General features: G+C 41.6%; 1 protein-coding gene across 6 annotated transcripts in view; it reads left to right on the forward strand.

The window, feature by feature from the left end:
* AP2B1 (adaptor related protein complex 2 subunit beta 1) overlaps nucleotides 1-27,464 on the forward strand; it is a 146,025-nt gene that overhangs the window by 117,182 nt on the left and 1,379 nt on the right. For all 6 annotated transcript variants that reach the window (XM_032162987.3, XM_032761062.2, XM_032162986.2 and 3 more), the window contains 3 exons: nucleotides 13,851-13,935; nucleotides 14,861-14,947; nucleotides 21,785-21,939. In XM_032162987.3, coding sequence (XP_032018878.1) covers nucleotides 13,851-13,935; nucleotides 14,861-14,947; nucleotides 21,785-21,939 — 327 coding nt within the window. The remainder of the gene's footprint in view (nucleotides 1-13,850; nucleotides 13,936-14,860; nucleotides 14,948-21,784; nucleotides 21,940-27,464) is intronic.

Genomic DNA, 27,464 nt, shown 5'->3' on the forward strand with positions numbered 1-27,464 from the left:
GAGAGGATTAGGGGCCAGTAAGATTTCTGAAGAGTAACTGGGTTGATCAATATAGTATCACAGGTGGATTATACATTGGCAGAAAGCAGTCACATGTACATTTGCTATAAGTTCTGGATTTATTTTATTTAACTTATAAAACTTTCAAAATGAGGAAGCTACCCAGGAGTAGGAACAGATGCAGTGTATCTTAGCATGATTTTCCCTTGACCCTGGGTTCCCTGTGAGGCACACAGCTGCCAGTGACATAGGTATGTCACTGGCATACCTATGTCAGTGACTTTCACATAGTGGTGAAAGTTGCTTAATTCTTGCTATACCACTGGCCTCTTCCACTCAAGTAACCCTCAGGTAAGTTACCTGTTATACTCAGATATCTAACTTACAGCAAATGTATATGTGACTGCTTTCTGCCAGTGTATAACCTCCCTGTGATACTATTCTGACCAATCTTTTTTATTGGCCCCTAATCCTCTCCACTTCTAGCAGCCTACAACAGAATTACTCTACATAGTTTCAGTTGCCAGAAGCAGCCAGCAATAATTTCACAGGCCTTTCAGCCTGCCTGACAGATAAGCCGAAAGGCACCAGTCTTTCCTTTTCCCTTTAATGATAGCTACACAGCTACATGTACTGGCTGATGTGCCCTTGGTTGCCATTGTCTCATCTTTGAATACTATTTATGTTAATAGTGGGGGTGGGGCGGGGCTGAGGGACAACTTGAGCTATTTGCCAAGTAGGATTTACTGTTAAACTCAGGTAACCATGAGTATAACTGGCCAGTGGTATAGCAAGAATTAAGCAACTTTCATCTGCCCACCTGGAAGAACTTGCATTAATAGTTTCCAAGCAGAAAAGGCAAAATCCTGCCAAAGGTCTCCAAGACCTTGGGTGATCTAGCTATGCCTTTCCTTCCCTCCTTTCATCATTGACTTCATCTGCTACTCCGCTTCACTATAGCCATTCTGGTGTCCTCACTGATCTTAGAATAGGGTATGCTGCCACCTCATGACCTTTTAATTGACTATTGTCCTTGTCTGGAATGTGCCTTCTCCCAGTCTCCATATCTGTGTAGCTTACTTACTTACTTTAGGTTTTTACTAAAGTACCCAAAAAAGAGAATAGAATGATAGTTACCAGAGGATGGGAGGTGAGGGGAATGAAGAGAAGTAGGTTAATGGGTACAAACATACAGTTAGATAGAAGGAATAGGTTCTTTTTTTTTTTTTTTTTTTTTTAAGTCTCACTCTGTTGCCCAGGCTGGAGTGCAGTGGTGCCATCTTGGCTCACTGCAACCTTCGCCTCCCAGGTTCAGCCTCCCGAGTAGCTGATTACGGGTGCCCGCCACCACACCCGGCTAATTTTTATATTTTTATTGGAGACAGGAGTTTTGTCATGTTGGCCAGGCTGGTGTCAAACAACTAACCTCAAGTGATCTGCCCACCTCAGCCTTCCAAAGTGCTGGGATTACAGGCCTGAGCCACCGCACGCCTGGCTAAATAGTACCTTTTTAAGAAAAGATTTTCTCACTTCACTCCCAGTACTACCAATCTGCCTTATTTTTACCCCATAGCATTTCATTATATTTTAATTACTACTTAATTATTTATTACCACCTCCTGCCCCTCTCCTACTAGAATGCAAATTCCAAAGGAACAGCAGTTTTTGTCTGTTTCCCCCCTCCCCCCGCTATGTCTCCCAGTGCCTGGAACAATGTCTGGCACACAGTAGGTGCCAGATAAATATTTGTTGTTGAATGAGTCCTTTTGCTTTCATTTAAGAAAGTATTAACCAGCATCAGATTCATCTAGTTCTTGAACCAAACTAAGCAAGGCTATCTCTTCATCTTAACAGAGGATCCCTAAACACAGCCTCTGCCTGTTGTTTCTCAGCAGCCTTGCATTCTGTCCTCTGACTCTGATACAATACCCTTCTATCTGGTCTGGTGCTGGTCCCAAGTTTAATCTGAAGACTGTAATCACAAATTCATTTTCTCTCAAGTAGGCAGAGCAAATATTAGAAGCTGTTGCTTCCTTGATATTAGGAAAGGCAAGATCACAGCACATTAATGGACCCTATTTTCAAAACTGGAGATGACTAGGAACATAGCACATGTTAACTGTGCACACATTTTGGGAATTTTTTCTGTTGCTAACTTATGTCTGTATGTCTCTTTAAAATTGCCACCATGAGACTATTAAATTATTATTCTAAAGAGCCTTAGACTATTTTGGTTAATTTAATATTTCTAGAGTAAATTTGGAAGCTGAAAATCAGAGTAAATGATGAAGTTCAAGGATGCTCTTACAAGTGTTTTGGAGCCTCAGGGAAAACCGAAATCATTTAGATGCCCAACAGGAAATGGTGCTGAGCAAGCCCTTTTTACTGTGAAAACAGAAAGAAGCCTGTCTTTTTCCTAATCCTGATAGACACAAAGGTGTAAGGAGGCAAACTTTAAAAGCAAGTGCCTGCCCGACGCGGTGGCTCCCGCCTGTAATCCCAGCACTTTGGGAGGCTGAGGCGGCGGATCACTTGAGGTCAGGAGTTCAAGACCAGCCTGGCCAACATGGCGAAACCGCATCTCTACCAAAAATACAAAAATTAGCTGGGTGTAGTGGCATGTGCCTGTAGTCCCAGCTACTTGGGAGGCTGAGGCAGGAAAATCACACAAACCCAGGAGTCAGAGGCTGCAGTGAGCCGAGATCCCACCACTGCACTCCAGCCTGGGTGACAGAGCAAGACTCCGTCTCAAAAGCTAGGGCAAAAAAGTTGTCTTTTAGCAATAGATATTCATTATTTCTCTTTGCTTTTAAGAAAACAATTTTTTCAGATACTCAAAACAGCCTTTGCCTTTAAATGGAAAAAAAAGTTTTTAAAAAAGGGTAGTCGTCTAGCACTTTTCAATATCGGGTTTTTCTTTACTTGCTATTAGAACGTTTACTTTGGTGGGAAATTGGTGTGATAAGGAGTGAAAAGACTGAGACCCATAAACTGAAATTCAATTTTGGAAATAAATTTTTTTCACTCAATGAGACTTAAAAAATGAACCACCCAGCTGCACTGGATTTTGTGTTGGGACTTTGAGGGTGTTTTTTTTGTTTGTTTGTTTGTTTTGGAGACAGCGTTCTCACACTGTCTCCCAGGCAGGAGTGCAGTGGCGTGATCACAGCTCACTGCAGCCTCAACCTCCCAGACTCAAGCAATTGTCTCACCTCAACCTGACCAGTAGCTGGGACTGTAGGTGTGCACCACCACACTTGGCTAACTTTTTGTTTTTATTTTTGTAAAGATGAAATCTCACCATGTTGCCCAGGCTGGTCTCAAACTCCTGGGCTCAAGCAGTCTTCCTGCCTTGGCCTCCCAAATTGCTGGGATCACAGACAGGTGTGAGCCGTGCCTGGCCTCCACAGTTTAGATGGCCGCAGTGATGGCTATGGGTGGGCTACTTTTTCTACCCTCCACAAAGGTAGTCTTTCATGAAAATTGTGACCTATTCACCCTTTTTCCAAATGGCTTTACAGAGGCGGGGTGGGGGATTCTCTTTTAAAGCAGTACTTGAGAATCTATTTCAGTTGCAAAATAGTTAACAGAATTTGATTTGAGTAGTTCTGACCTTGCTGTGCTTTGGACTTCTCCCGTTTGACAGCCCTGAAGGTTCGTCATTCTAATTTACTCCTGCCCAAATGGTGATTTTGACAGTTTAATCCAAAGTCTTTTAAAGCAATGTCTATTCATACCACTTTACAATCTTTATAGAATCTTTAGTGTTCTGGAGATTTAATTTGCTGATATTTCTAATTTATGGTCTACATGATTTGAGAGTTTTTTGAGATTGAGATTAAGCAGATCTCATAGCAGAATGGGGACTACAGGAGAAGTCATAGTATTTCAGTTTCAGTGTCTTTTGGTTTCTGTTGGCTTCCTTTCGAATCAAGGCTTTACTAAGAGAGACTGGCTCTTAAGAGCTCATTGCCTTTTTGAAGCCCAATAATTATATGTGCTACTAGAGGCTTTACAATTTCAGAGATCATCTGGAGGCTCTGTTCAAAGCTTTCATTTCTGGTTCTGAGAACTGTTTAAATATGGAAACTTCAAACGCTGAAGTGCATATTAGGGACATGGAACCACTGCCTAATCTGTCAAATTTTCCCTATATAAAGGGTTCCACTGTCCACATACTCTTAACGAACAGTGTCCTAATGTCTCCTGAGAATAAATCAGTATGGCTTTATACTCAGGATGAACAGCAGTTTGGTACCATTTGAGGCCTCCTCAGCTATCACATAATCCCCCTGATCTATTGGGTGGACTAAGAAGGAATATGGGAAGAGAGTTCTTGTTTGAATCCTAGCCTTGGAAGTGAACTAAAGACGCTGTCCAGTTTAAAATGGAATTAGCACTGGAAGGAAAGTCAATTGACATTTCCTGTGGTTCATTACTCTTTCTGCTATGTTTTTAACTCTATCAGATATTGTCTAATATTATAAATAGACCTTTCTGTTTTGTCAGGGTCTCTGAGAATTCCCAGATAATTTATTGGTCAATAGAGTTTGAAATGCTATTTAAACTTTGGATCACCAAGCGCTGTGGCTCATGCCTGTGTAATCCCAGCACTTTGGGAGGTCGAGGTGGGAGAATCGCTTGGGGTCCAGGAGTTTGAGACTAGCCTGGGCAACATAGTAAGACTAGTATGTCTAGTCTATTCTAGTATGTAGACTAGTGTCTACAAAAATAACAGAGTTAGCCAAGCATGGTGGCACACTCATGTAGTTTCAGCTACTCACGAGGCTGAGATGGGAAGATCACTTGAGCCCAGGAGGTCAAGGCTGCAGTGAGCTGTGATCATGCCTCCACACTCTAGCCTGGGTGACAGAGCAAGACCCTGTATCAAAAAAGAAATTAAAATAAATAAAATAAACTTAAGATGGTAAATATCTTTTGGCATTGATTAGAAATGCAGAACTACATGTTAATTTAACTCCAGCACCTAGCAGAAAGGGCCACTTCTGCTTGAGTCTCAGATGACATATATCACACAGTTGGAGTAAGTACCATTAAAAACCTGTCACTCAGAGCCATTCCCCTAGGATCTGTTGACTAGGTTGTGTGGTACTTAAAACACATCTGAATCATCATTCCTCAGAGAACTGGAGATGGTTGACGTCACTGCCTGGTCCTAGCTTGGACCAGCCTGCATATAATCTTTCCAAAAGCTAAAAGGAGAAAAGGAATAAAAGAAAAAAATAATTCTTCAGAAATGTGGAAAGGTCACAAGTGACGTTATGGAAGAGCAGATGATATAATCTCAAAGGCGAGCCCTGTACTGTTTCACTTGGTTTTCCTTGTGGCAGTGCCTCCTTTGGTTACCTGTGGTGAGAGGTGGGGTAAGAGGCCTCATTTGCCAGAGTTCAGACTGAGTTCATGTTGTACCTTTTTATAGTACTTTTGAGTATACTGGTACAAGGGTAGAATATTAATTTAGCCTGTTCATCTCCAGGTGTCGAGATTGTAGCTCCTGCAGCAGGCTTCATGGAAAGAAACTAATTGCTGGTTACAGGCTGAAGCTGACAGGTTGCTCTTTCCTTAGCAGCCACTTAAAGTAATTTTAAACAATCATTGTTATTATTAAGCATTTATAGCTCGCTTTTATGTTTTCAAAGTGCCTTATAATTTCTGTTTGCTTTCCTATTGATGTCCCTAAAAAGCAAGTTAATATTGTTATGGTCACATGTTGCACATGACATACCAAAGAAACAGAGGATTAGGTAATCTTCTTGGTACTATCTGTGATCTGCTTTGGGCATTCTCAAAGCAGAAGCTGAGGTGTGCATTCTCTTCCTTCACTCATTGAACCCATTTTCTCACTGCTTGCTTTGGTGTGTGTGTATTGTGGCTTTTATACTTTTTTGACTGCAACTTACAGTAAGAAATGTATTTTACATAGTGTATACACACAATACATAAAACTAAACAGTTTCAGGAAACATTACTTACTCTTCATGAGATGCACTGTGATATTTTTCATTTTATTTTTTTAATGCCAGTTTGAACCCACTTAGTTAATTTTAAGAACTAGTAGTTGGTCATGACCCACCAAGCTAGGGATACTTGAAGCTAAAGAATACACAATAGCACATTTTCCTAGAGCATCAGTTTTATTCAAAGGTAAAGAGAGAAACATATTAAAACATATATGGGTACATTATGGAATTTAGCATGGAACTTCAAAGATATTTTGTTCTTATGATAGTCTACTTCCTATTATACCCCTAATCTTGACCCATCCCCCTGCCTCCTTCCCAGTATGTGTCCATTCTTTCCTCTTCTGTTAAGGGAAATACACTAGAAAAATGTGATAAATACTGTGCTTTTGGGACTTTGTTTGTTTGTTTGTGAGACAGGATCTCACTCTGTTACCCAGGCTGGAGTACAGTGGTGCAGTCATAGCTCACTGTAACCTTGAACTCCTGGACCCCTATCCTCCTATCCTCTTATCCTCCTGCTTCAGCCTCCTGAGTAACTGGGACCAAAGGCTCATGTCACTGCACTCGGCTTTTTTTGTTTTGTTTTGTTTTGTTTTGGTAGAGACAAGGTCTCACTTAGGTTGCCCAAGCTTGTCTCGAACTCCTGGCCTTAAGTGATCCTCCCTCCCCCTTTGGCCTCCCATAGTGCTGGGATTACAGGAGTGAGCCACTGCATCAAGCCCCATAGAACTTTTAAGTTCATTATTGTGTAAACCCAAGTGAGGTCAGAAACTTTGTATAGTTTATTTTACAACTGTTATTCTTACTCAGCACCTATTCTGTGCCAGTCACTATTCTAGAAACTGAGAATATTGTGACAAATAGAAGCCAGGAATTCTTTCCCTCATGGAATTTATATTCTACCACAAGTGGGGTATGTGGCATGGGGACAGGCAATAAACCAGCAAATCAGTACAATACATAGTATATCAGATGGTAGGGAGGACAGTGGAAAAATATGAAAGAAGTATTGGGACAGTGGAAAAATATAAACTGGAGTTGGAGGTTGGGTGGTACAGTTTTACAAAAATATGTTGGTCATGGAAGACCTGTCTGAAAAGATAATATTTGGTTAAAGCAAAGACTCAAAGGAGACAGGGAAAGAATCGTGGATTTCTGGAGGTAGAGCATTGTAGACAGAAGAAACAGCAAATGCAAAAAGCCATGAAGTAGGAGTGTACCTGCTATGTGCAAGGAAAGAACAACAGGCTCCTGCAGCTGGAGTAGAGCTAGCAAGGAGGAGAGTATTAGCACGACCTCAGAGAGGTTGGAGGAGTTGGATTATAGGCAATTGCAACTTTGGTTTTTATTCTGAGTGAGATGGAAAGGTTTTAGCAGAGAAATATTTATGAGCTGACCTACATTTTAAGATCACTCTGGCTGCTATGTTGAGCATATACTGGGGAAGCTAGGTGCTGTGAAGGGAAGGTATAGGGGGATGTGGCTGGAAGACTAGTGGAGAGGCAGAGAGACTGTTAAAGGCTTTGCAGAATCCCACAGTAGTTATCGAGTTTGGAAAGACAGCAGGAGGTTGTATTTGGAGGTGGGGAGGGGAGATTAAGCGTTTGGTTTTACCACAATGAGATACTATTTCATACCAGTTGGAATGCCTATTATTAAAAAAATTAAAAAAAAATAACAGATGCTGGTGAGGTCGTAGAGAAAAACACAATGCTTATATACTATTGATGAGCATGTAAATTAATTCAACCCTTGTGGAAGACAGTGGTGATTCCTCAAAGACCTAAAAATGGGCCGGGCGCAGTGGCTCACGCCTGTAATCCCAGCACTTTGGGAGGCCGAGGCGGGCGGATCACGAGGTCAGGAGATCGAGACCATCCTGGCCAACACGGTGAAACCCCGTCTCTACTAAAAATACAAAAAATTAGCCGGGCGTGGTGGCCAGCGCCTGTAGTCCCAGCTAGGCTGAGGCAGGAGAATGGTGTGAACCTGGGAGGCGGAGCTTGCAGTGAGCCAAGATCGCGCCACTGCACTCCAGCCTGGGTGACAGAGCGAGACTCCGTCTCAAAAAAAAAAAAAAAAAAAAAAGAATGAGATCATGTCCTTTGCAGGAGCATGGATGGAGCTGGAGGCTATTATCCTTAGCAAACTAACACAGGAACATAAAACCAAATACCACATGTTCTGACTTATAAGTGGGAGCTAAATGATGAGAACACATGGACACAAAGAGGGGAATAGCACACACTGGGGTCTGCTAGAGGGTGGAGGGTGGGCAAAGGGAGAGGATCAGGAAAAATAACTAATGGGTACTAGGCTTAATAGCTGGGTGATAAAATAAGCTGTACAGCAAACTCTGATGACACAAGTTTACCCATGTAACAAACCTGCACATGTACCCCTGAACTTGAAATAAAAGTTAAATTTTTTTAAAAAGAGTTCAGTTTTAGACATATTCCTTTTGAGCAACCTATTATCCAAGTGAAGATATTAAGTAGGCAGTTGGATATATATGTGATCATTGATTTCCCTAGATTTCCCAAGCAATCTAGGCATGGTGTTATAGCTTTTGGAAAATAGTTTAGAAACTTGTCTGGATTATATCTTCCTACTATCTATACCTGTTGGGATAGTGAATTTTCAAATAAGAAAACAAGAAACTGTCTTTCTCTTTTCCTGTCTCCCTCCAACAACAATATCATGCTCTTTAAGGCTGATTTAGTTATATTTAAGAGCAATCAGCATCAGGATTGGAATTAAACTGGCTTCGTACTGTGTTTTTCCCTTGGTTCTTTTTTAACACCCAAAATATGATTGGCATATCCTTGGAGAACCTAGCATTCTTTGGGTTGTGATCCACTACCTGTGTTATCCTTTCTTAGCATGTAGATATTATTTAAATCAGTGATTTGAAACCAAAAGAACCCATACATCATCCCATCCCCCCATTCCTGCCTCATTGAGAATCAGTGTGCCTAATGAGAGATGTTACTGATGGGATTCTGTTATGTATATGAATGATGTGGAGGTAGAAAAAATGTTGAGAAACACAGTATTTCATTTTTATTTGTTCAACATCTTCCCCTTATTTTCATGCAACAAATATTTATTGAGGTAGTCAGTATGCTAGCGAAGATGAGAGACAGACCCTGCACTCAAGGAGCTCATTGTATTATAGGTGAGCCGGAAGTAAGCCATTATTATATGCTATCATAGAATTGTATGCGTTGGGTGCTGTGGGGAGGTGTTAGAGCTTTCTGGGAAGTGTTAAACTTGAACTGAACCTTAAGGTTAAACAGGTATTTTCCAGACAGTGCTAAGCTTAAGGAGAAGAAAATATTAAGCAGAAAGAACAACATATAGGCTGAGTGCGGTGGCTCACGCCTGTAATCCCAGCACTTTGGGAGGCTGAGGTGGGCAGATCACGAGGTCAGGAGTTCAAGACCAGCCTGACCAACATGGTGAAACCCCGTCGCTACTAAAAATACAAAAATTTGCTGGGCGTGGTGGCACACGCCTGTAATCCCAGCTACTCAGGAGGCTGAGGCAGGAGAATTGCTTGAACCTGGGAGGCGGAGGTTGCAGTGAGCCGAGATCGCGCCATTGCACTTTAGCCTGGGTGACAGAGCCAGACTCCGTCTCAAAAAAAGAAAAAAGAAAGAATAACATACAAAAAAGGTACAAAGCTGTGATTTTCAGTGTTTGGGGAATAAGTAGTAATTTTGATGTGGTTGAAGTTAAGGAAATAGGCTGGAGAGGTAGTCTGGAGTCAGATCTGGGGAAGCCTATATTCTTGCAATGAACCCAGTTCTAACCTAGAGTGAAAATATGAGAGCTGCCAAATACAGATTTTGAAAAGCTAATGTAAAAGCGATGAACTGCTTCCTCCAATGAATGACCTATGTAGCTGATCCTATAAAGAGATGATAATTTACCAAGGCAGTAGCAAAAGGAATCATTAAGCTAACAATCTGCCGATAAGCCTTTTAAAAAATCTCTTCTAATCTCTTTTTTAACATAATAGTAGTACTACATCTGAGCATATGTAAGATTTCAGATAAGTCTAATGTGGTTATCCTTAATTAGGATTCTGAGTAAAAAAGGTAAAACAGGAGATGGTGAAAGCAGAGTGAATTTATTTTTTATTTTTTTGAGATGGAGCCTTGCTCTGTTGCCCAGGCTGGAGTGCAGTGGCACAATCTCTGCTCACTGCAGCCTCTGCCTCCTGGGTTCAACTGATTCTCCCACTTCAGCCTCCTGAGTAGCTGGGACTACAGGTGCACGCCACCACGCCCAGCTAATTTTTGCATTTTTAGTAGAGATGGAATTTTGCCATGTTGGCCAGGCTGGTCTCAAACTCCTCACCTCAGGTATTCTGCCTGCCTCAGCTTCCCAAGGCTCACATGGTGGTTCACGCCTGCTGGGATTACAGGCGTGAGCCACTGTGCCCAGCCAAATTTTTCTTTTTTGAACAGACACTTACTACAGTACTTATGAGCCAAGGCTGTTCACTGTGCTGTGCAAATATTAACTCATTATCCTCATAACAGCCCCATAAATTCAGTACTTTGTGATCTACATTTTACAGACAGGAAACTGTCAGAGTCAGAATTTGAAATCAGGTGTTCTGGCTCCCAAGTCCATGCTCTGAACCTCTGTATCTGCCGCTTCTGATGTGTGGGTATCCTAGCTCCTCAGAAAATTGTTCTACAGTAGAAGTCCCAGGAAAGCCCTCAGGGTGTCCCAAAACTCCCGAAATTCTGTGGCAAAATGTTGTGTGTACATTTTTCAGCAAGAGAGTCAGTGGCTTTCCTCTGTTTGTCCAAAGGGTCTACAGTGCAGAACAGTTTAGCACCACTTACCTAGAGGACCATTTCGTGTCCTTTCCATTGTTAAAAGGCTCTTATTGGCGTAAGGATTCTTTTGGAAGAACAAGATGTTTACAAACCCATTCAGACTTCTTAGATAACAATGTTCTAAATTAATTGCTTATCCGGTTGATCTTCCTGGGAACTTTTTCCCGAATATTTATGCCAGGTCCCAGATTCAGAGATTATAATTATTTCATGTAGGGTAGGGCCTGGCGTCTGTTTTGAAAAGCCTTTCCAGATGATTCTGATACAGGTCTTCAGTTAAGAACCACTAATATTATCCTCTAGAGAATGGGGATACTACTTTATAGTCAAAGATAATCACTTGCATTTCACATGAGACCTTTACATGACCCACCATTAGCCTACCCCCATCACCCCAGTTTTCACTTTTTTTTTTTTTTTTTTTTTTTTTAGACAGTTCGCTCTTGTCACCCAGGCCAGAGTGCAATGGCACAATCTCGGCTCACTGCAACCTCTGCCTCCTGTGTTCAAGTGATTCTCCTGCCTCAGCCTCCCAAGTAGCTGGGATTACAGGTGCCCGCCACCACGCCCAGCTAATTTTTTTTTTTTTTCGTATTTTTAGTAGAGATAGGGTTTCACCATCTGGCCAGGTTGGTCTCGAACTCCTGACCTCAGGTGATCTGCCTGCCTCAGCTTCCCAAAGTGCTGGGATTACAGGCATGAGCCACCGCACCTGGCCCCAGTTTTCACTTGTAAATGTTCTTTACAGAGCCTAGCGCTGTCTCAAGGTCTTCTTGCTGCCCTTATTTGAAATAAGAGTTCTCCTCTCTTATCTGCCAAGTACCAGGTGAGTTAGAAAATACTCTTTCCCGGAAGCCCACGGCTGGCGTAAATCTTTGACAGTAGTGCTGTAGTACATCCCTTGTTGTTGTTGTTGTTGTTGTTGTTGTTTTGTTTTTTGTTGTTGAGACGGAGTCTTGCTCTGTCACCAGGCTGGAGTGCAGTGACACGATCTCGGCTCACTGCAGCCTTGCCTCCTGGGTTCAAGCGATTCTCCTGCCTCAGCCTCCTGAGTAGCTGGGACTCCAGGCGTGTGCCACCACACCTGGCTAATTTTTTGTATTTTAGTAGAGACAGGGTTTCACCATGTTGGCCAGGATGGTCTCAGTCTCCTGACCTCGTGATCTGCTTGCCTCAGCCTCCCAAAGTGCTGGGATTACAGGCATGAGCCACCGTGCCTGGCTTTCCTTTTTTTTTTTTTTTTTTGACAGAGTCTTGCTTTGTCACCCAGGCAGGAGTGCAGTGGCCCTATCTCAGCTCATTGCAGCCTCCACCTCCCAAGTTCAAGCTATTTTCCCACCTCAGCCTCCTGAGTAGCTGGGACTACAGCCACGCGCCTCCGCGCCCAGCTAATTTTTGTATTTTTGGTAGAGACGGGGTTTCTCCATGTTGGCTAGGCTGATCTCGAACTCCTGACCTCAAGTGGTCTGCCTGCCTCATCCTCCCAAAGTGCTGGGATTACAGGCGTGAGCCACTGCACCCACCCATGCTCTAGTACATCCTAAAGAATGCCTTTAGTTCCTCTTTCCTGACATTACTCTGCTTAAATTCACCAGATTCAAGCTTTTTGAGAATCCTATCTCAGCATTTTGGGCATCAGGCCATGTTGTATATAGGTCACAAACTCCTAGCCTTGTTAGTTGACAGGTTAAAAGCAAGGAAAATAATTGGATGGACACTTCTGGGAGAGAGAACACAAATATTATGGAGAAGGGAATACAGGCACCATTTAAAGTAAGGAAGGTAAGTTGATACTAAATGTAGAAGGACTGGAAGTACTTTAGAAAGAGGATATTTGGATCTCATAGCCACAGTTCTAAGAGGTCAGTATGCTGTTGAAGTGTAGACATTTGCCATAAAAGGCAGAGAGTGAGAATATATACTAGATAAGCACTTTTTAACTTTATGTTTTTAGAGCAAAATGAGAAAGAAACAGGTATAGTTACTGATCATAGAACTTACTCAGATAAATGTTTTCCTACAGCGCTACGAGCATAGATAGGAAAGTCATTAGTGACAGAAACCAGTGGGAGGTGGTGACTTAGAGCAAGTCTCCTCCTACTCCCTCTTCTTACAGTATAAGGACCTTATAATGTGCTACTGTGCAATCTGCCTGTTCCTGAATGTATATACCAGTCAGTGTTGCCCTGAATAAAAGTACTTACTGTAGCTTTAAAAAACAAAAACAAAAAACAAAAAAAAAAAACCAGCATGCTCTGAATTAAGCAGGCTATGGTAGAATCATAGTTGAGAAGTTTGTATTGTGAGAAGAAAATTTATTTATTTGCTTGCTTAAAGGTTTTTTGTTCTTATAGTCATCAGGTTTACCAGTGTTGGGCCCAACAAGCTTTTTCCAACCATAAGACCTGGGAAATAAGGTTTTATAAAAGAAACAACTTTAAAACTGATATTTAAAAAAATAAAAAATAAGAGGTAGTGTGGCACTAGTTATTGTGGGGAGAAATAAAAATCAAGGTTTAGTGTCAAAGTTTCTGTTTGAATCCTAATTCTTCTGTGTACTAGCTACATGACTCTGGATGTTACTTAGTCTTTCTAAACCTCGGTTTCATTATCTGCAAAATGAGAGGAGAATGTTATCTACTTTGTTTAAGATCGTTATAATGTGAGTTAGAAATAATATCATTAATAGGTAACTTAGTAAGTGGTAGCAGCTACTATTAGTCGTAGAGAAAAAAAATCACAGACTAGATTATTCGTGTTATACAAGTTGTGCCTTGAAGACAGGCCTTCTGGAAGGAGGTAGAGTTGCAGGTTGTCACAGTTCTATGACAATGGAGTAAGTAAGGGTGTGCTTTGCAGTATATGGGCCAGTTTGTCTTGATTTGGGGAGACCTGCACTGACCGAAAGAGGAAGGAAATAGGGAGGCCTATTTCTAGACACAGCGCTGTTCTTTTCCTCCTACCTGGCTCCTTGTGATGTCCTCATTTTACCTTGTTGCTTTCCTGGCAGGTGGCTGTGAAAAACAATATCGATGTCTTCTACTTCAGCTGCCTCGTCCCACTCAATGTGCTTTTTGTAGAAGATGGCAAAATGGGTAAGTACGTTCCTGCCTATCCTGCTGAATATACCTTTGCCCTTCCTCTGCATGTCAGGCAGAGAGCATAGCCCCAGAAGTTTTGAATTATTTTGAGGTTAAAAAATTGGGGTAAGGATATTCTAAAGCTCTTAATAATTGCTCATTATTTATTCTCCTGTGTCACAATTGTTCTTGCTCTGCCATTGGTCTCTAAATCACAGTGCCCAATATCTGAATAATCCAGTCACCCCAGGATACAGAGTAAGAGGTTTGGGGACCAGGTAAATATGGATTTGAATCTCAGCTCTGCTGTTTATTTGCTGTGTGACTGGTCAAGGTGATAAACTTTTTGGAACTTCTGTTTCCAAATTTGCAGTGTAAATACTTTTTATAATTATTTCATGAGATAATACATGTAAATTTAGCACTTTACTCTGTACTAAGTTCATACTGCCTCAAGCTAAGAATTCAGTAATTTGTAATAAACCATCAGAACTCCCGATGTGCCTATTGACATTTCTCTCTTCCCTTATTTATGAATCACAATCTAATAAAACTGGCTTATATTGGTGCATATTAAACTATGTTGGCACTTAATTGATTTGATTCTCACAATAGCTCTTGGAGTAGGCAGGACAGATGTAATTATAGATAAAGAAATTAAGGCTCAGAAAGGTCATAAGTCACCAAAATAGGAAAACAAGGGAACCAAAATGAAACCCTAGATATAGACTCTTTTCCAATTATCCTAGTGTTACTGATGACGAATTAATTGATCTGAAGTATAGCACTTTCGCAGAGCTCAGCATTGGCTCCAGTCCCAGCCTGCTGCTAGCTGTATTGCAAGAGCCAGCATGCCAAAGGAAAAATGATGCAAGGCATCAAAAATCACAATACTGACAGCTTATGCACATCCATCCTTCCCCTCTGCTTTCCCATACAGAGCGCCAGGTCTTCCTTGCAACATGGAAGGACATTCCCAATGAAAATGAACTTCAGTTTCAGATTAAGGAATGTCATTTAAATGCTGGTGAGTAATATACTCTAAATTTCAGTTTCATCTTAGTAAATCAAATTAGATATTTGAAATTTTAATCTTTCTTTTGCCTACCCTTTTATCCTCCCCCATATCTACTATGTTTCTAGTGGGTATATATGGTAGATACATTACTTTGCAAACCTCTGTTTAAAAACATGGTATGTTTTGATGTAGGTACTAGATTACTTACAAGCTAACATTTAAGAAACAAGCTAGAATTGACCCATCTATCCAGTTCTTCACTAAAGATGTGTTAGTTCTGTTACTTAAACATCCTAATAATCAAAAACTGAAGTGGCACTTGAGAACATGCACTCCCTTAGTAATTGAAAGGACCATTTTCTTCTTTTATATCAATTTTTGGTATTGGAGGAAGGTTGACTTTCTTTCTTAGATTCTGTACTTAGAACCGTGTGTTTATAATTAAATAATGTATCATCATTAGTGAAAGCCTCGTTGGGCCAAGCATGGTGGCTCATACCAGTAATCCCAGCACTTTGGGAGGCCAAGATGGAAGGATCTCTTGAGTCCAGTTCAAGACCAGCCTGGACAACATAGTGAGACCCCGTCTCTATACAAGAAAAAAAAGCCTAGTTGGTAAACTTTTACTGCACTGCCCTGTGCCAGCTTTCATATGATGATACTAACCTCTTTAATCACTGTTAAAGAGCTCCGTACTCTTTCGTAGTTAACTTTATCACTGTAAAGGAACATGAAAGGGGTATCCCAAGAAGAGAAACAGTAGCAGCTATTAGTCCCTTGGGCTGTGTTTCTCTGAAGGATTTCTCAGTAATGAAAGGAGCCCTAAGTTATTTAGAGTCCTGCCTTTGTTTCACCGTTGCTCTTTCTCTTTAGAGCTCTTTCTTTCTCTCTCTTTTGAAGTTAGTACTAGGCTTTGTGAGTTTGAATGAAAGTGAGCCTTGGTGCTTGGTCGGTACCTCCTCTTTCCTCATTTACCCCTCATTTACTCCTGCATACATTGGTGGTTCTCATAAGGGATTTCCAGCACATTGCCATCCTCCCATTGCAGCTGGAGCATAGCACTGGGGAAAGGAGGCAACACGGCAGTACAGAAAGCAAAAAAAAAAAAAAAAACACAAAATAATGCCCTCTCATTCCAGCTTCCCCCACCCCGCCAGCTCCCCGGCCCAAGATGGAGTCTCGCTCTGTTGCCCAGGCTGGAGTGCAGTGGTGCGATCTCGGCTCACTGCAAGCTCTGCCTCCTGGGTTCACGCCATTCTTCTGCCTCAGCCTCCGGAGTAGCTGGAACTACAGGCGCCCGCCACCACACCCGGCTATTTTTTTTGTATTTTTTTAGTGGAGACGGGGTTTCACCCTGTTAGCCAGGATGGTCTTGATCTCCTGACCTCGTGATCCGCCTGCCTCGGCCTCCCAAAGTGCTGGGATTACAGGCATGAGCCACTGCACCCAGCCCAGCTTTTTGTTTTTAATTTTAGTTTTTTATGGCTCTATGTAATATTCGTCTTCTGTGTTCAGATGAATCTTATAGGGCTTTTGAAATCCAACATCATAGTGATCAGCTTCTTCCTGTGATACCTCTTTTGAATGTGATGCTCCTATAGGCCCTCTCTGAGGCATTCAGGAGACTGAAGCCCTCCTGGAACCCTCAGAATAAAAGACATTCAGACAGGCATCTTTGCATATAGAAACTTCAGGCAGATGTTTGCCTCTGATAATTGTTTCACGTCTCTGGAGCTCTTGGAGAGGTGTTTGAAGCATGGTCTTCTGTAATTTCCATCATAATAATTAATTGTTTCAATTAATTCAATAATTGATTTGTTTCATTGTGTGTCATATTTGAAGAAGATGACAGTGTCATCTGTCCCTCACTTTGAGGCTCACTGGTGGATCCTGTTAGAGGAGCCACCTCTGTACCCAGCTAGGAAGAGACCAGGCCCCTGGTTATATTCACCTTTGTGGGAGTTGGTTCAATGGCAACATTTCAAATAGTATGTTCCTCAGAACACTTTTCCCTTAAGCAAAAGGGTTTTGGGCCGGGCACGGTGGCTCACGCCTGTAATCCCAGCACTTTGGGAGGCCGAGGTGGGCAGATCACGAGGTCAGGAGATCAAGACCATACTGGCTAACATGGTGAAACTCCGTCTCTACTAAAAATACAAAAAATTAGCCAGGCGTGGTGGTGGGCACCTGTGGTCCCAGCTACTTGGGAGGCTGAGGCAGGAGAATCGGCTTGGATCCAGGAGGAGGAGCTTGCAGTGAGCCAAGATCGCACCACTGCACTCCAGCCTGGGTGACAGAGCGAGCCTCTGTCTCAAAAAAAAGAAAAAGAAAAAAAGCGTTTTGTTACCCATGACAGTTGAAAAATACAGCATATGCTAGGCTTCATCTAGAAATTGCCGTTGCATGTTAGCAGACTAAAAGTTCTGAGAAGTGCTATATTGAAGAAACCTATTTAACTCAGTGTTAACTGAACTTATTTGGCCTTGGAATTTAAAATCACAAAATACTTATTAGTAACATCATGTGGACCACCAGTATTCCTTGAACATGATCTGGAAAACACTCTCCGAGAGAGAGCAGAGATAGACCAGAGTGATTGGAAAGCAGGTTTTGTTTCAGACATGTTCAGTATGAAAGGGACATGGTTGTTCAAAAAAGAAAATAGAAATTTGGGTGACTGAGGACTTTGGTCTGTCAAAATAACAGAAAGAAAAAATCCTCCTGCTTTTAGACTGGAGTTTTGAACTCCTATTGCACCTCGGCATGTTTTTGTGATCTTATCAAAGGGGAAGTGTCTGGCATTACTCCTAGTGGGGCTGTGCCCTTTGATGTCGTTTCTCAGAGCAAATTCAGTTTTGATCAATTCTGTCATGGCCTCACGCCAGTTGCTCCATGCTGTAGGTGCTCCAAATACCAATGAATCAGATTCCAGTGATACACTGCTCTGTGGCCATGCCACACATGAAACTTAGGGGAAAACAGCCATTTCATTTTCTCCAGGAGTCCAAGGCCATCATTTTCCCACATTAAATCACTGCTAGTCTTGCAAGACGACTTCCTGCAACTAATCCTTTCCAGCTCTTCCTTTGAGTCCACCCCCAGGTCTGGAGTGCCCTGGCCTTTAGATTTCCTTCCAGTCTCAAGGGCTCTATTAACATGAACGTTTTCGGCTTTAGTGCCTTCTGATTCAACACCCTGGGTCTAGCTGAGAGCTAAAAATACCATCCTTTCCAGCTGATCTGCCCTAATCACAATAGCATCAACGCTTTAAATAGCTTTTCTGTGCTAGCATAGACATTTGACAGATGGAACTAACACTCTGAGGGCTACAGGAAGTCACAGGCTTAAAGGACTTACCAACTTAGCACTGAGCTTTACTTTGCTCTTTCATGTCTTTCTAGAGAATAAAGAAAGAGACCCTCTTCCCAAGTCTTAATAATTAATCAGATCTTAAGAGAAAAGTGTATGGTGGGAGTGCTTATGATGCCGCTAATTGTGTAAGTACTAGAAAATGTTAGATCAGAAAGCTGCTAACAGAAGTCTCTCCTTTCTAGCACCGATCATTTCTGTGGATGTTGGGAGATCTGTATGAATCTGTTTTACATCTTACCATTACAGCTGCATTTGGGGTTAATAGGTATCTGGGACTACTGTCTTAAGTGCACAAGAAGTAGTTGCATCTCCAGCCGTATCTGGAAAGGAATCTTTGTGACGAGCAGTTCTACAAACCTGTTTTTTAAATTAAGTGTTTATAATATTAAGAAAAGCTTAGAGACTTAATGTATCTATTTTCATTAGTTAGGTACTGTAATGAGAGACAAATATTTGTTCCAGCATGGGGGCTAGGTAAGGGTCAATTCTGTTTCATTGTTTTGTTGTGGCTCTCCCCTTCCTATGGAATATTTCAAAAATGGAAACACTCTTCCAGCTAGCACCTAACTGTAATTTGGTTGCTTAAATGGTAAAAAGCATTCTTTTCAGCAGTCATAGTGGTTTTGAACTTGCTAATAAATACCACAGCAGGGCCTCAGATGTAAATTCCCCCATTCCCACTCTCTAATATGAGTACCTCCTTCTCCCTTGTTGCTGTCAGAGGATGTGTGACCTTAGCTAAAGTAGAAAGATAAAGGAAGGAAGATCACATCGGCACCTTCTAAGAGTTCAGGCCCCAGATCAAAATGCCAAATTTGTGGAAGGATACAGATGAACCATAAGAAATCTTGTCTTGGCTGGGCTCAGTGGCTCACACCTGTAATCCCACACTTTGGGAGCCTGAGGCAGGAGGCTAATGTGAGCCTGGGAGGTCGAGACTGCAGTGAGCCATGATCACGCCACTGCACTCCAGTCTGGGCAACAAAGAAAGACCCTGTTGAGAGAGAGAGAAAGCAAGGAAGGAAAAAGAAAAGAAATCATATCTTGAAGGAAGGGTAGCTATATTTGACCATCTTTTTTTATTCTATGCTTTGGGATAAATCTCAGTGTCTTATGCCTCAGATGATATCATCAGCACACAGTGAAACAATATTGCATTACATTCTCATTATCAAAGTCTCACAACTATAAGATTCCATCATGTTTCCCAGAAGGTCAAATGTGTTTTAAAAAATTAAAAACTATGATATCTTGTCAAGAATTCTATCCCAGTCTGACCAGGAAGCCTCCTTATATCTGGCTTCCCTTGCCATTCATCATACATTTAGCAGAATCTGATCATTCTGCAATCCGTAAATCTTAAACTCAAGCCTAATATCTAAAATGTATAAAAATCGAATCACACATACTAATGTTATGGAACCCTCTCTCTAGTCTTCTGATAAAAATCACAGTACAATCATTCATTAGGAACAGAGTCAGGTTGCTGGCCAGAATGCTTCCAAATGTATTAAAGTTACATCCATTCAACTTGCTTATTCTTCCTGGCTGTTTGGCATGTTTTCTAATTCTAGAAGAGTGAGAATAAGAGAGAGAGAGACAGAGAGAGTTTCTTAGCGTGTCATCTCTTACATAGGTGGTGAAATAATTGAGAATATTTCATGATTATTTCTGTAGGAATCTGGCCCTTGCAACATATATACGCTAGAATGTATTTGTGCCTATGCAACAAGGTGGCTGTTCAACAAAGGCTCCTACTTTGTGTGTTTTTGGGTTTCCTGGGAAATGGGCAAGGGCCTGGAAAGTTAGGAATGATTTTTACAACTTAAAGCAAGCCCCTTGTTCAAGACAATCGTGTCAAAAGGCATTAGCCAAACCCTAGCTGATGATGTTGCCTAGCAACCCAGTCAAAGCTGCAGAGCCCTTCATTATGGGAACCAGGGTGGCAGCCAGAACTGCCTCATCCCCCACAAGGTGATTAAAAGGGCATATTGAGGCCCCTTCTTCCAGCAATATTGCATATAAGTACTCTGAGATACATTTTTTGATTCCTCAAATAGAGCCATTTCTTAACTACTCTGCTTGGTGTTAGTGAAAACCTTGGAAATAAAAGGGGAAAAGCTAAATAATAACTAAGTGTGGTAAAAATGTCTCATGAAAGGAGTCTTAGTGCCTCCTCTCCTGAGCTGTCAGTGGTTTGAATGTGCGAGAAAGACATCAGGGTGAGAGCTACCTGCAAAAGTAGTTCACATCTATGTCTATGGTATTATGTAAATATTGGCATCTCCAACACCTATCAGAGCAGATACTGATGAAATGTACCTGTTGTATCGCAGATAACGTGGGAAACACAGTGATGAAAAACTCCAGGTCCTTTTGTTCAGAGAGCTTACCATTTAGAAGGGTAGAAAGACCATCCATCATGGCAACCTTTTCCCAGAGAGCTAGAATATGACAGATTTTTATGTGGGGAGAATTTAATTCTTGAAGTAGGCATGAGTAATTTGAATGCTCTCTTCAGAAATGCATATAATAAACAGTCAACAAAGAAGCAGTGTTTGTCATCTCTATTCTTAAAGTTTCTCTTTCTCTGATACAGCAACATCTCATAAAGAGAGAAATAACCTTTAATTCTGGAACGTTATGTCCTTTTTGAAACTGTAGTCATGAGGAAGAGCCAAAACACCAACCCATTCTTACCCTGAGTTGGTGACTATGAAAACTTCTGTCATGACCAGCAGCAGCAGCTGGGATCTTAGGATCTAGCAGCAATCACCTTGCACAGCTTCAGCCTTTCTCAAAAGCTGTGGTTGAGACAGTTTGTTTCGTTATTATTTTCAAGGCATAGTATTCCCTAAAGCCTTAAGAAATCATTTTTGCCTGCTTTGAAAAAAAAAAAAATCTTAAACGTCTAGGTTAATAAATTTGATTTGCAGTTGACTTCTGCAGCTCTGGGCCCTTCCCGATCCTGGCAGTTGAGGCCCAAGTGGCTCACAATGAAGTAGTAATGACTTGGGAAGTAGCACTATGGATGTGGTCATCAGTCTGTGTGTCCCCATTGATCTGGAACGAGCATCCAGAAACAAATACCAACATGACAGTCACTATGGCATACCCACACACTCATTTCTGTCTTTGTTCTCTTCAGAGTCTTCTTTACCTGTCTAGCACCTAATTTGAGATTGCCAACTCCTTAGGCCCACCAATTTCATAATCTCCAAAGGTAACTTGCACTAATCCATAGGTGTACCTTATTCTGTTTTCAGTCCTGGAATCTGGTAGGCAGACAAGTCATGAACCTGTTCTTCACTTTTTGCTATTGTGTGGGAGAATGGCTTCTGAAATGTACACATGTCCATGTGACAGTACTTGTCAGGGAACTGAACACACATGGCTCATAAGGATGTGAGAAGAGAGTGTACATTTGTTTGAGATTTTAACTGAAGGTGTTGGATTTTGAATCTGTATTTCTAGACACTGTTTCCAGTAAGTTGCAAAACAACAATGTTTATACTATTGCCAAGAGGAATGTGGAAGGGCAGGACATGCTGTACCAATCCCTGAAGCTCACTAATGGCATTTGGATTTTGGCCGAACTACGTATCCAGCCAGGAAACCCCAATTACACGGTAAGACCTTTCTCAGAATGGGTGAGATGGATGAGAGGAGGGAGGTGAGAGCCCTTTCATGTTTACTTAGCACCCTAGAAAGACCTGGAGGAGGTGCTTCAAACCCGAGATATACAAAATAAGTAGTCAATGAAGAAGCTTCCATTTGCCTCCACTCCTCTCTGCAGTGTCCGCCCCATCCAACAGGCATGGTACCTCTGGCAAGTGCCTCAAATCCATCCCTCCCCCCTGGTGTATACAGAGTTGCTCACAAAACTTGGCAACTTCATCCTCAATATCAATTAATACATATCTAGTGTATCTGTGCATGTGGTACTATAACAAGCTGCCAAGGGGATTGTTTATATAGCTAATGCCCAGAAGACCTTTCTTGCTGTTGGAGTTCATGACCTAAGGCTATCAGAGTCATCAGCACATGAACTTTTTTCAGCAGCATTGTATGACCTGAAATGCTTGTTATTAAAGGTAAGGCAAAATGGAACACACTTTTGGAAGCGTATAAGGGGACTTTAGTTTGGGAAACTTCCTTCAGTGTCACACTGAACTAAAGTAAAAATTCTGGCAATAATAAGGCAGAAGCAGTTGCTTTGTTAAACAGCAAAGATTGATACCCAAGCACTAGGCATTTGTTTGCTGTTTTTAAAATGCAGTTTCCCAGTAGGATGTCATCTGCATTTTGAAAAGTAAAGGAAAAACCCTTAGGATGGGAGAAATATCTTATTCCTCTGTTATGTTTGAGGGTTTTATGGGGATCTGTTTAATTCTGAGGAAGCTGAATAGTCAGTAGCTTAAGGGAGCCTTTTAGTCATTGAGCTGAGAAAACTCTGTGACCCGTTCCTTAATTTTGACAGCTAAGTCTGTTTTCACTAGCATATATCAAGGGAATAGTACCATCCGGAACTGAAAATTCTTGGTGTTTTTCCCACTAGTTCCCATCCTTGTAGTAAGTTGGAGTAGCAGTGTGTGTGTGTGTGTATGCTCGCTCCTGAGGCCTATCTAGTTAGACTTTTGCCCAAGCACTTATGAGCTGAAAAACTTCAGGCTTCCCTCATAAAATGTATGCTCCTCTCCCCAACCCCCAACCAGTCTCATCTTTTTTGGAGAGTAACATACACTGTCATTTATCTTGAGTTTCCCTAGAAAGGAAAACCCCTCTGTGCTGTTTCTGGAGGGACAAGTTTTACTATAAAACCAAGATAGCACATGCCTGTAATCCCAGCTACTGGAGAGGCTGAGGCAGGAGGATCACTTGAGCCCATGAGTTCAAGACCAGCCTGGGTAACATAGTGAGACCTTGTCTCAATTGGAAGAAAAAAAGAGTTGGGGGGAGAATAACTCCATTTACTCTCTAGAAATTTGCCAAAAGTTTATATATGGGTGTGTGTGGTTTTTTTTTTTTTTCCTTTTTTTCCTTTTGCTTACTGTCCATTATTTTATTGTATATAATCTTCCATCTCAGCTAGGTTAAAGAAGCATGATTACTTCCAGGTTGCAGATAAGTAAACCATGGCTAAGAATGATTAGTGACTAGTTCAAGATCATGTAATTTGTTGGTAGGTGAATTTTGTTTAGAATTCAGGTGTTTCTTGACACTGTTTTTACACAATATTCTTGATTTTGAGAAGAGCTTTGTAGTATCACTGTCCTAAACATAGTTTGTTAAAATTTTAAAAAATGTTTTATTTTGAAATAAAGACTTAACAAATTTTTTAAATGGAACAGTAGAGTTTCTACATCTCTTTTACCCAGTTTTCCCCATTAATAATAACATCTTACACACCCATACTACATTTTCAAAACTAGGAAATAGGTATTAGTACAATATAATAAACTAAACTATAGACATTATTCTAATTTCACCAGTTTTTACATTATTTTGGGGGGTGGGGGATTGGTAGTGGATAGTACTATGAACTCTTATTACATGTATCAGTTTGATAACTGCTGCTAGAGTCCAGACACAGACTTGTTCTGTCACCACAAAAAAAAAAAACTCCTTCTTGCTCTCCCTTTATGGTCAGACTCTCACCCCAGCCCTAACCCCGGCAGCCTTTCTGCATTACTATAATTGTGTCGTTTTTAGAATGTTGTATAAATTACACATGTAGCATGTAACGGCTTAAGACTGTTTTTTGCACACATAATACTCATAACATTCTTCCAAGTTGTTACATGTATCCATAGCTTGTTCTTTTTTATGGCCAAATAATAGTTCACTGTGTCCATGTACCACAGTTTCTCCATTCATCCTTTGAAGAATATTTTCTCCTTTATATTTAAACAAAAGTTTTGAAGTAATTGTAAATTCATATGCAGTTGTGAGAAATTATACAATGCCCCGGTGTGGTGGCTCATGCCTGTAATGCCAGCACTTTGGAAGGCTGTAATGGGAGGATCGCTTGAGGACAGGAGTTCAAGACCAGCCTGGTCAGCATAGTGGGACCCTATCTTTATTAAAACATATGTTTTTAGGGCCGGGCGCGGTGGCTCACGCTTGTAATCCCAGCACTTTGGGAGGCCGAGGCGGGCGGATCACGAGGTCAGGAGATCGAGACCACAGTGAAACCCCGTCTCTACTAAAAATACAAAAAAAATTAGCCGGGCGTGGTGGCGGGCGCCTGTAGTCCCAGCTACTCGGAGAGGCTGAGGCAGGAGAATGGCGTGAACCCGGGAGGCGGAGCTTGCAGTGAGCCGAGATTGTGCCACTGCACTCCAGCCTGGGCGACAGAGCAAGACTCCGTCTCAAAAAAAAAAAACATATGTTTTTAAAGAAATACAGTGAGCTCTTCCTGTAAGTGGCCTGAGATGATCTCTGTTCAATTGGCCTAGAAAACCCCCAAAATCATACACAGCAAGAGACTCAAATCTTCATGTTTACTTTAAGAACACCCGTGGAAGTGCCCAGGCCATCAAAGGTATGCGTATCCAAACAGCCACCAAGTACTTGAAAGATGTCACTTTATAGAAGCAATGTGTGTCATTCCATATTATTATAGTGGAGTTGGTAGGTGTGCCTAAGCCAAACAGAGGGGCTGGGCACAGGATGACAGGTGGCCCAAAAAGAGTGCTAAATTTGTGCTGTACATGCTTAAAAAGGCAAAGAGTAATGCTGACCTTAAGGGTTTAGATGCAGATTCTGTGGCCATTGAGCATGTCCAGGTGAACAAAGCCCCAGGATATGTTGCTGTACTTACAGAGCTCAGGTCACATTAACCCATACATAAACTCCCCTGCCACATATTGAAATGATCCTTACTGAAAAAGAGGAAATTGTTCCTAAACCGGAAGAGAGGGTTGCAGGAAAGAAAAAGATATCCCAGAAGAAACTGAAGAAAACAAAAATTTATAACCTGGGAATAAATTCAGCATGGAATAAATGCAAATAAAAGTTAAAAAAAAAATAGATTCTGTCCTCGTGGTTTAGCCACATCCACCTTCCTTTGTCCCATACATTTTTATATATTTTTTATAGAGATGGGGTCTCGCTATGTTATGCAGGCTATCTCGAACTCCTGGCCTCGAGCGATCCTCCCATCTCGGCCTCCCAAAGTGGTGGGATTGCAGGCGTGAGCCACTGCACCCGGCCCACCCCCCTGCCCCATATTTTTAAATGGTGAATTTGTTTATACTTCCTTGCCCCCTTTCCTAGTCTTCATCCTATCTGGTGACTAGGTTCTCTCTGCCCACAATACCATCTAAATCTCCCATCATAGCACTTGACAAATAGGTCTAATTTGTTCCCCTAAGTGGCACCCCAGACTCTAAAGTCATTCTGATCCATTCCCTTCATCACCGTAAGTTCCCATTACACTATTAATCTGATCTGAGCTAGATATTAAGAAAGAAAGAAATTGGGTTGAGCCAGCACTAATGCATGACAGACTGATGGTCCCTTAGTCTCCTAAGAGGGGTTAATAAAACACTTCTCCCCAAACCCCAGTTTTTATTGTATTTTATTAAGAAGATAGGTTTATCCTATAAGGATGAGGCTGTATCTCTGTAAGTAGGTAAGCCTCACCTGAAAGATAACTTGTCCCACGTGAAGCAGTGTATGTTCCACACCATATGCCAAAAGTGGATGCATAGCCCCTTAACTTTAATTAAGCAGGACAGGGTGACTTTTCTGCCCTTGGTGTGTCTTGTTTGGACTGGATTCCTGAGTGGCTGATGTTAAAGACATGTCACATAAGGAATTAGCAGTTGGAAAGTTAAGCCCCAAGGAAGGCCTCTTTCTCCCTAGGAGCCATACAAAATGAGACCCAGAGTCCTAGCTATATGTAATAAACTTGACACTTTGTCAGAGGCTGGGATGGAGGTGGGGAGGGCAGGGAGGTGTGGATATTAAGAGTCCAGAGACAGGGAAAGTTTCTTCCCCATCCTCCAAAGACCAGCTGTAATGCCCAGGGCCTAGGGTCTGGTCAGTCCATGACTCCCCACCAATGCCAGCCTTGGCAGTTTGAGCCGTTGTTGAGGAAGGCAACATTTCCTTACTGGTTGTAAACATAAAAATGAACCTCCAGCTGGAAGAACTTCAAGTATTGTTACAAAGATGTGGAAAAATACAAGATAGTATTTTGGGGGAGTATTTGGGGACTACCTCTCTTTAGTCTGGGAGTTAACTCTCTTAAGCTGTTGTTTCTCTTTTTAGATTCCTCTTCTCTTCCGTTTCTGAATCCACATATTCTCCCACTAGAATTTTCCACAACACTGGCAGTAGAGAAGGCTGTAGAGAAGGAGGTACAAGAATTGCTTTAGGCCAGGTGCAGTGGCTCATGCCTGTAATCCCAGCATTTTGGGAGGCCGAGGTGGGTGGATCACCTGAGGTCAAGAGTTCAAGACCAGCCTGGCCAACATGGCAAAACCCCGTCTCTACTAGAAAGACAAAAAAAAAAAAAATAGCTGGGTATGGTGGCACACGTCTGTAATCCTAGCTACTCGTGAGGCTCAGGCAGGAGAATTGCTTGAACCCGGGAGGTGGAGGTTGCAGTGTGCTGAGATCACGCCACTGCACTCCAGCCTGGGTGACAGAGGAAAACTCTGTCTCAGAAAAAGAGCTGTTTCAATAGGGAGTTTGAATGTCAGGGAAATGCCTAAAGATGCAACTTGGACCAAAATAGGGAGCTGTTTTCTATATATAAGGAACAGCTATATTCTTAAGTTAGTTGTTTGCGTTTTTTTTACATTTATCAGAATTGTCTTCCTAATACCAAGCAGCAGTTTGGGAATGCCTTGGAAACTGAATATTAAAGCTGTAAATCAGTAGAATATCTTCCCATGTAATCTTTTGTTTGGTTTGGGGTTTTTTGCATTTTAAATTTTACTTTAACTTTTTAGGTTGTTAGTTTTTAGGAAATTCATGGTTGACCAAAATCTTCTTGACCTTTTATTCAAAGATGGTCTCACCTTTTGCACTATGTTAAATTGTCCTTAGTCTCTAATAAGAGAATAAAGAGGTAAAATAGTCTAAAATCTCATGGTGCTACATCATTCAAGACAATTTTTGTTGACCTGCCCTAATTAACAAG

The sequence above is a fragment of the Hylobates moloch genome, unplaced genomic scaffold (genome assembly GCF_009828535.3).
Source record: "Hylobates moloch isolate HMO894 unplaced genomic scaffold, HMol_V3 SCAFFOLD_10, whole genome shotgun sequence".
Classification (NCBI taxonomy): Eukaryota; Metazoa; Chordata; class Mammalia; order Primates; family Hylobatidae; genus Hylobates; species Hylobates moloch.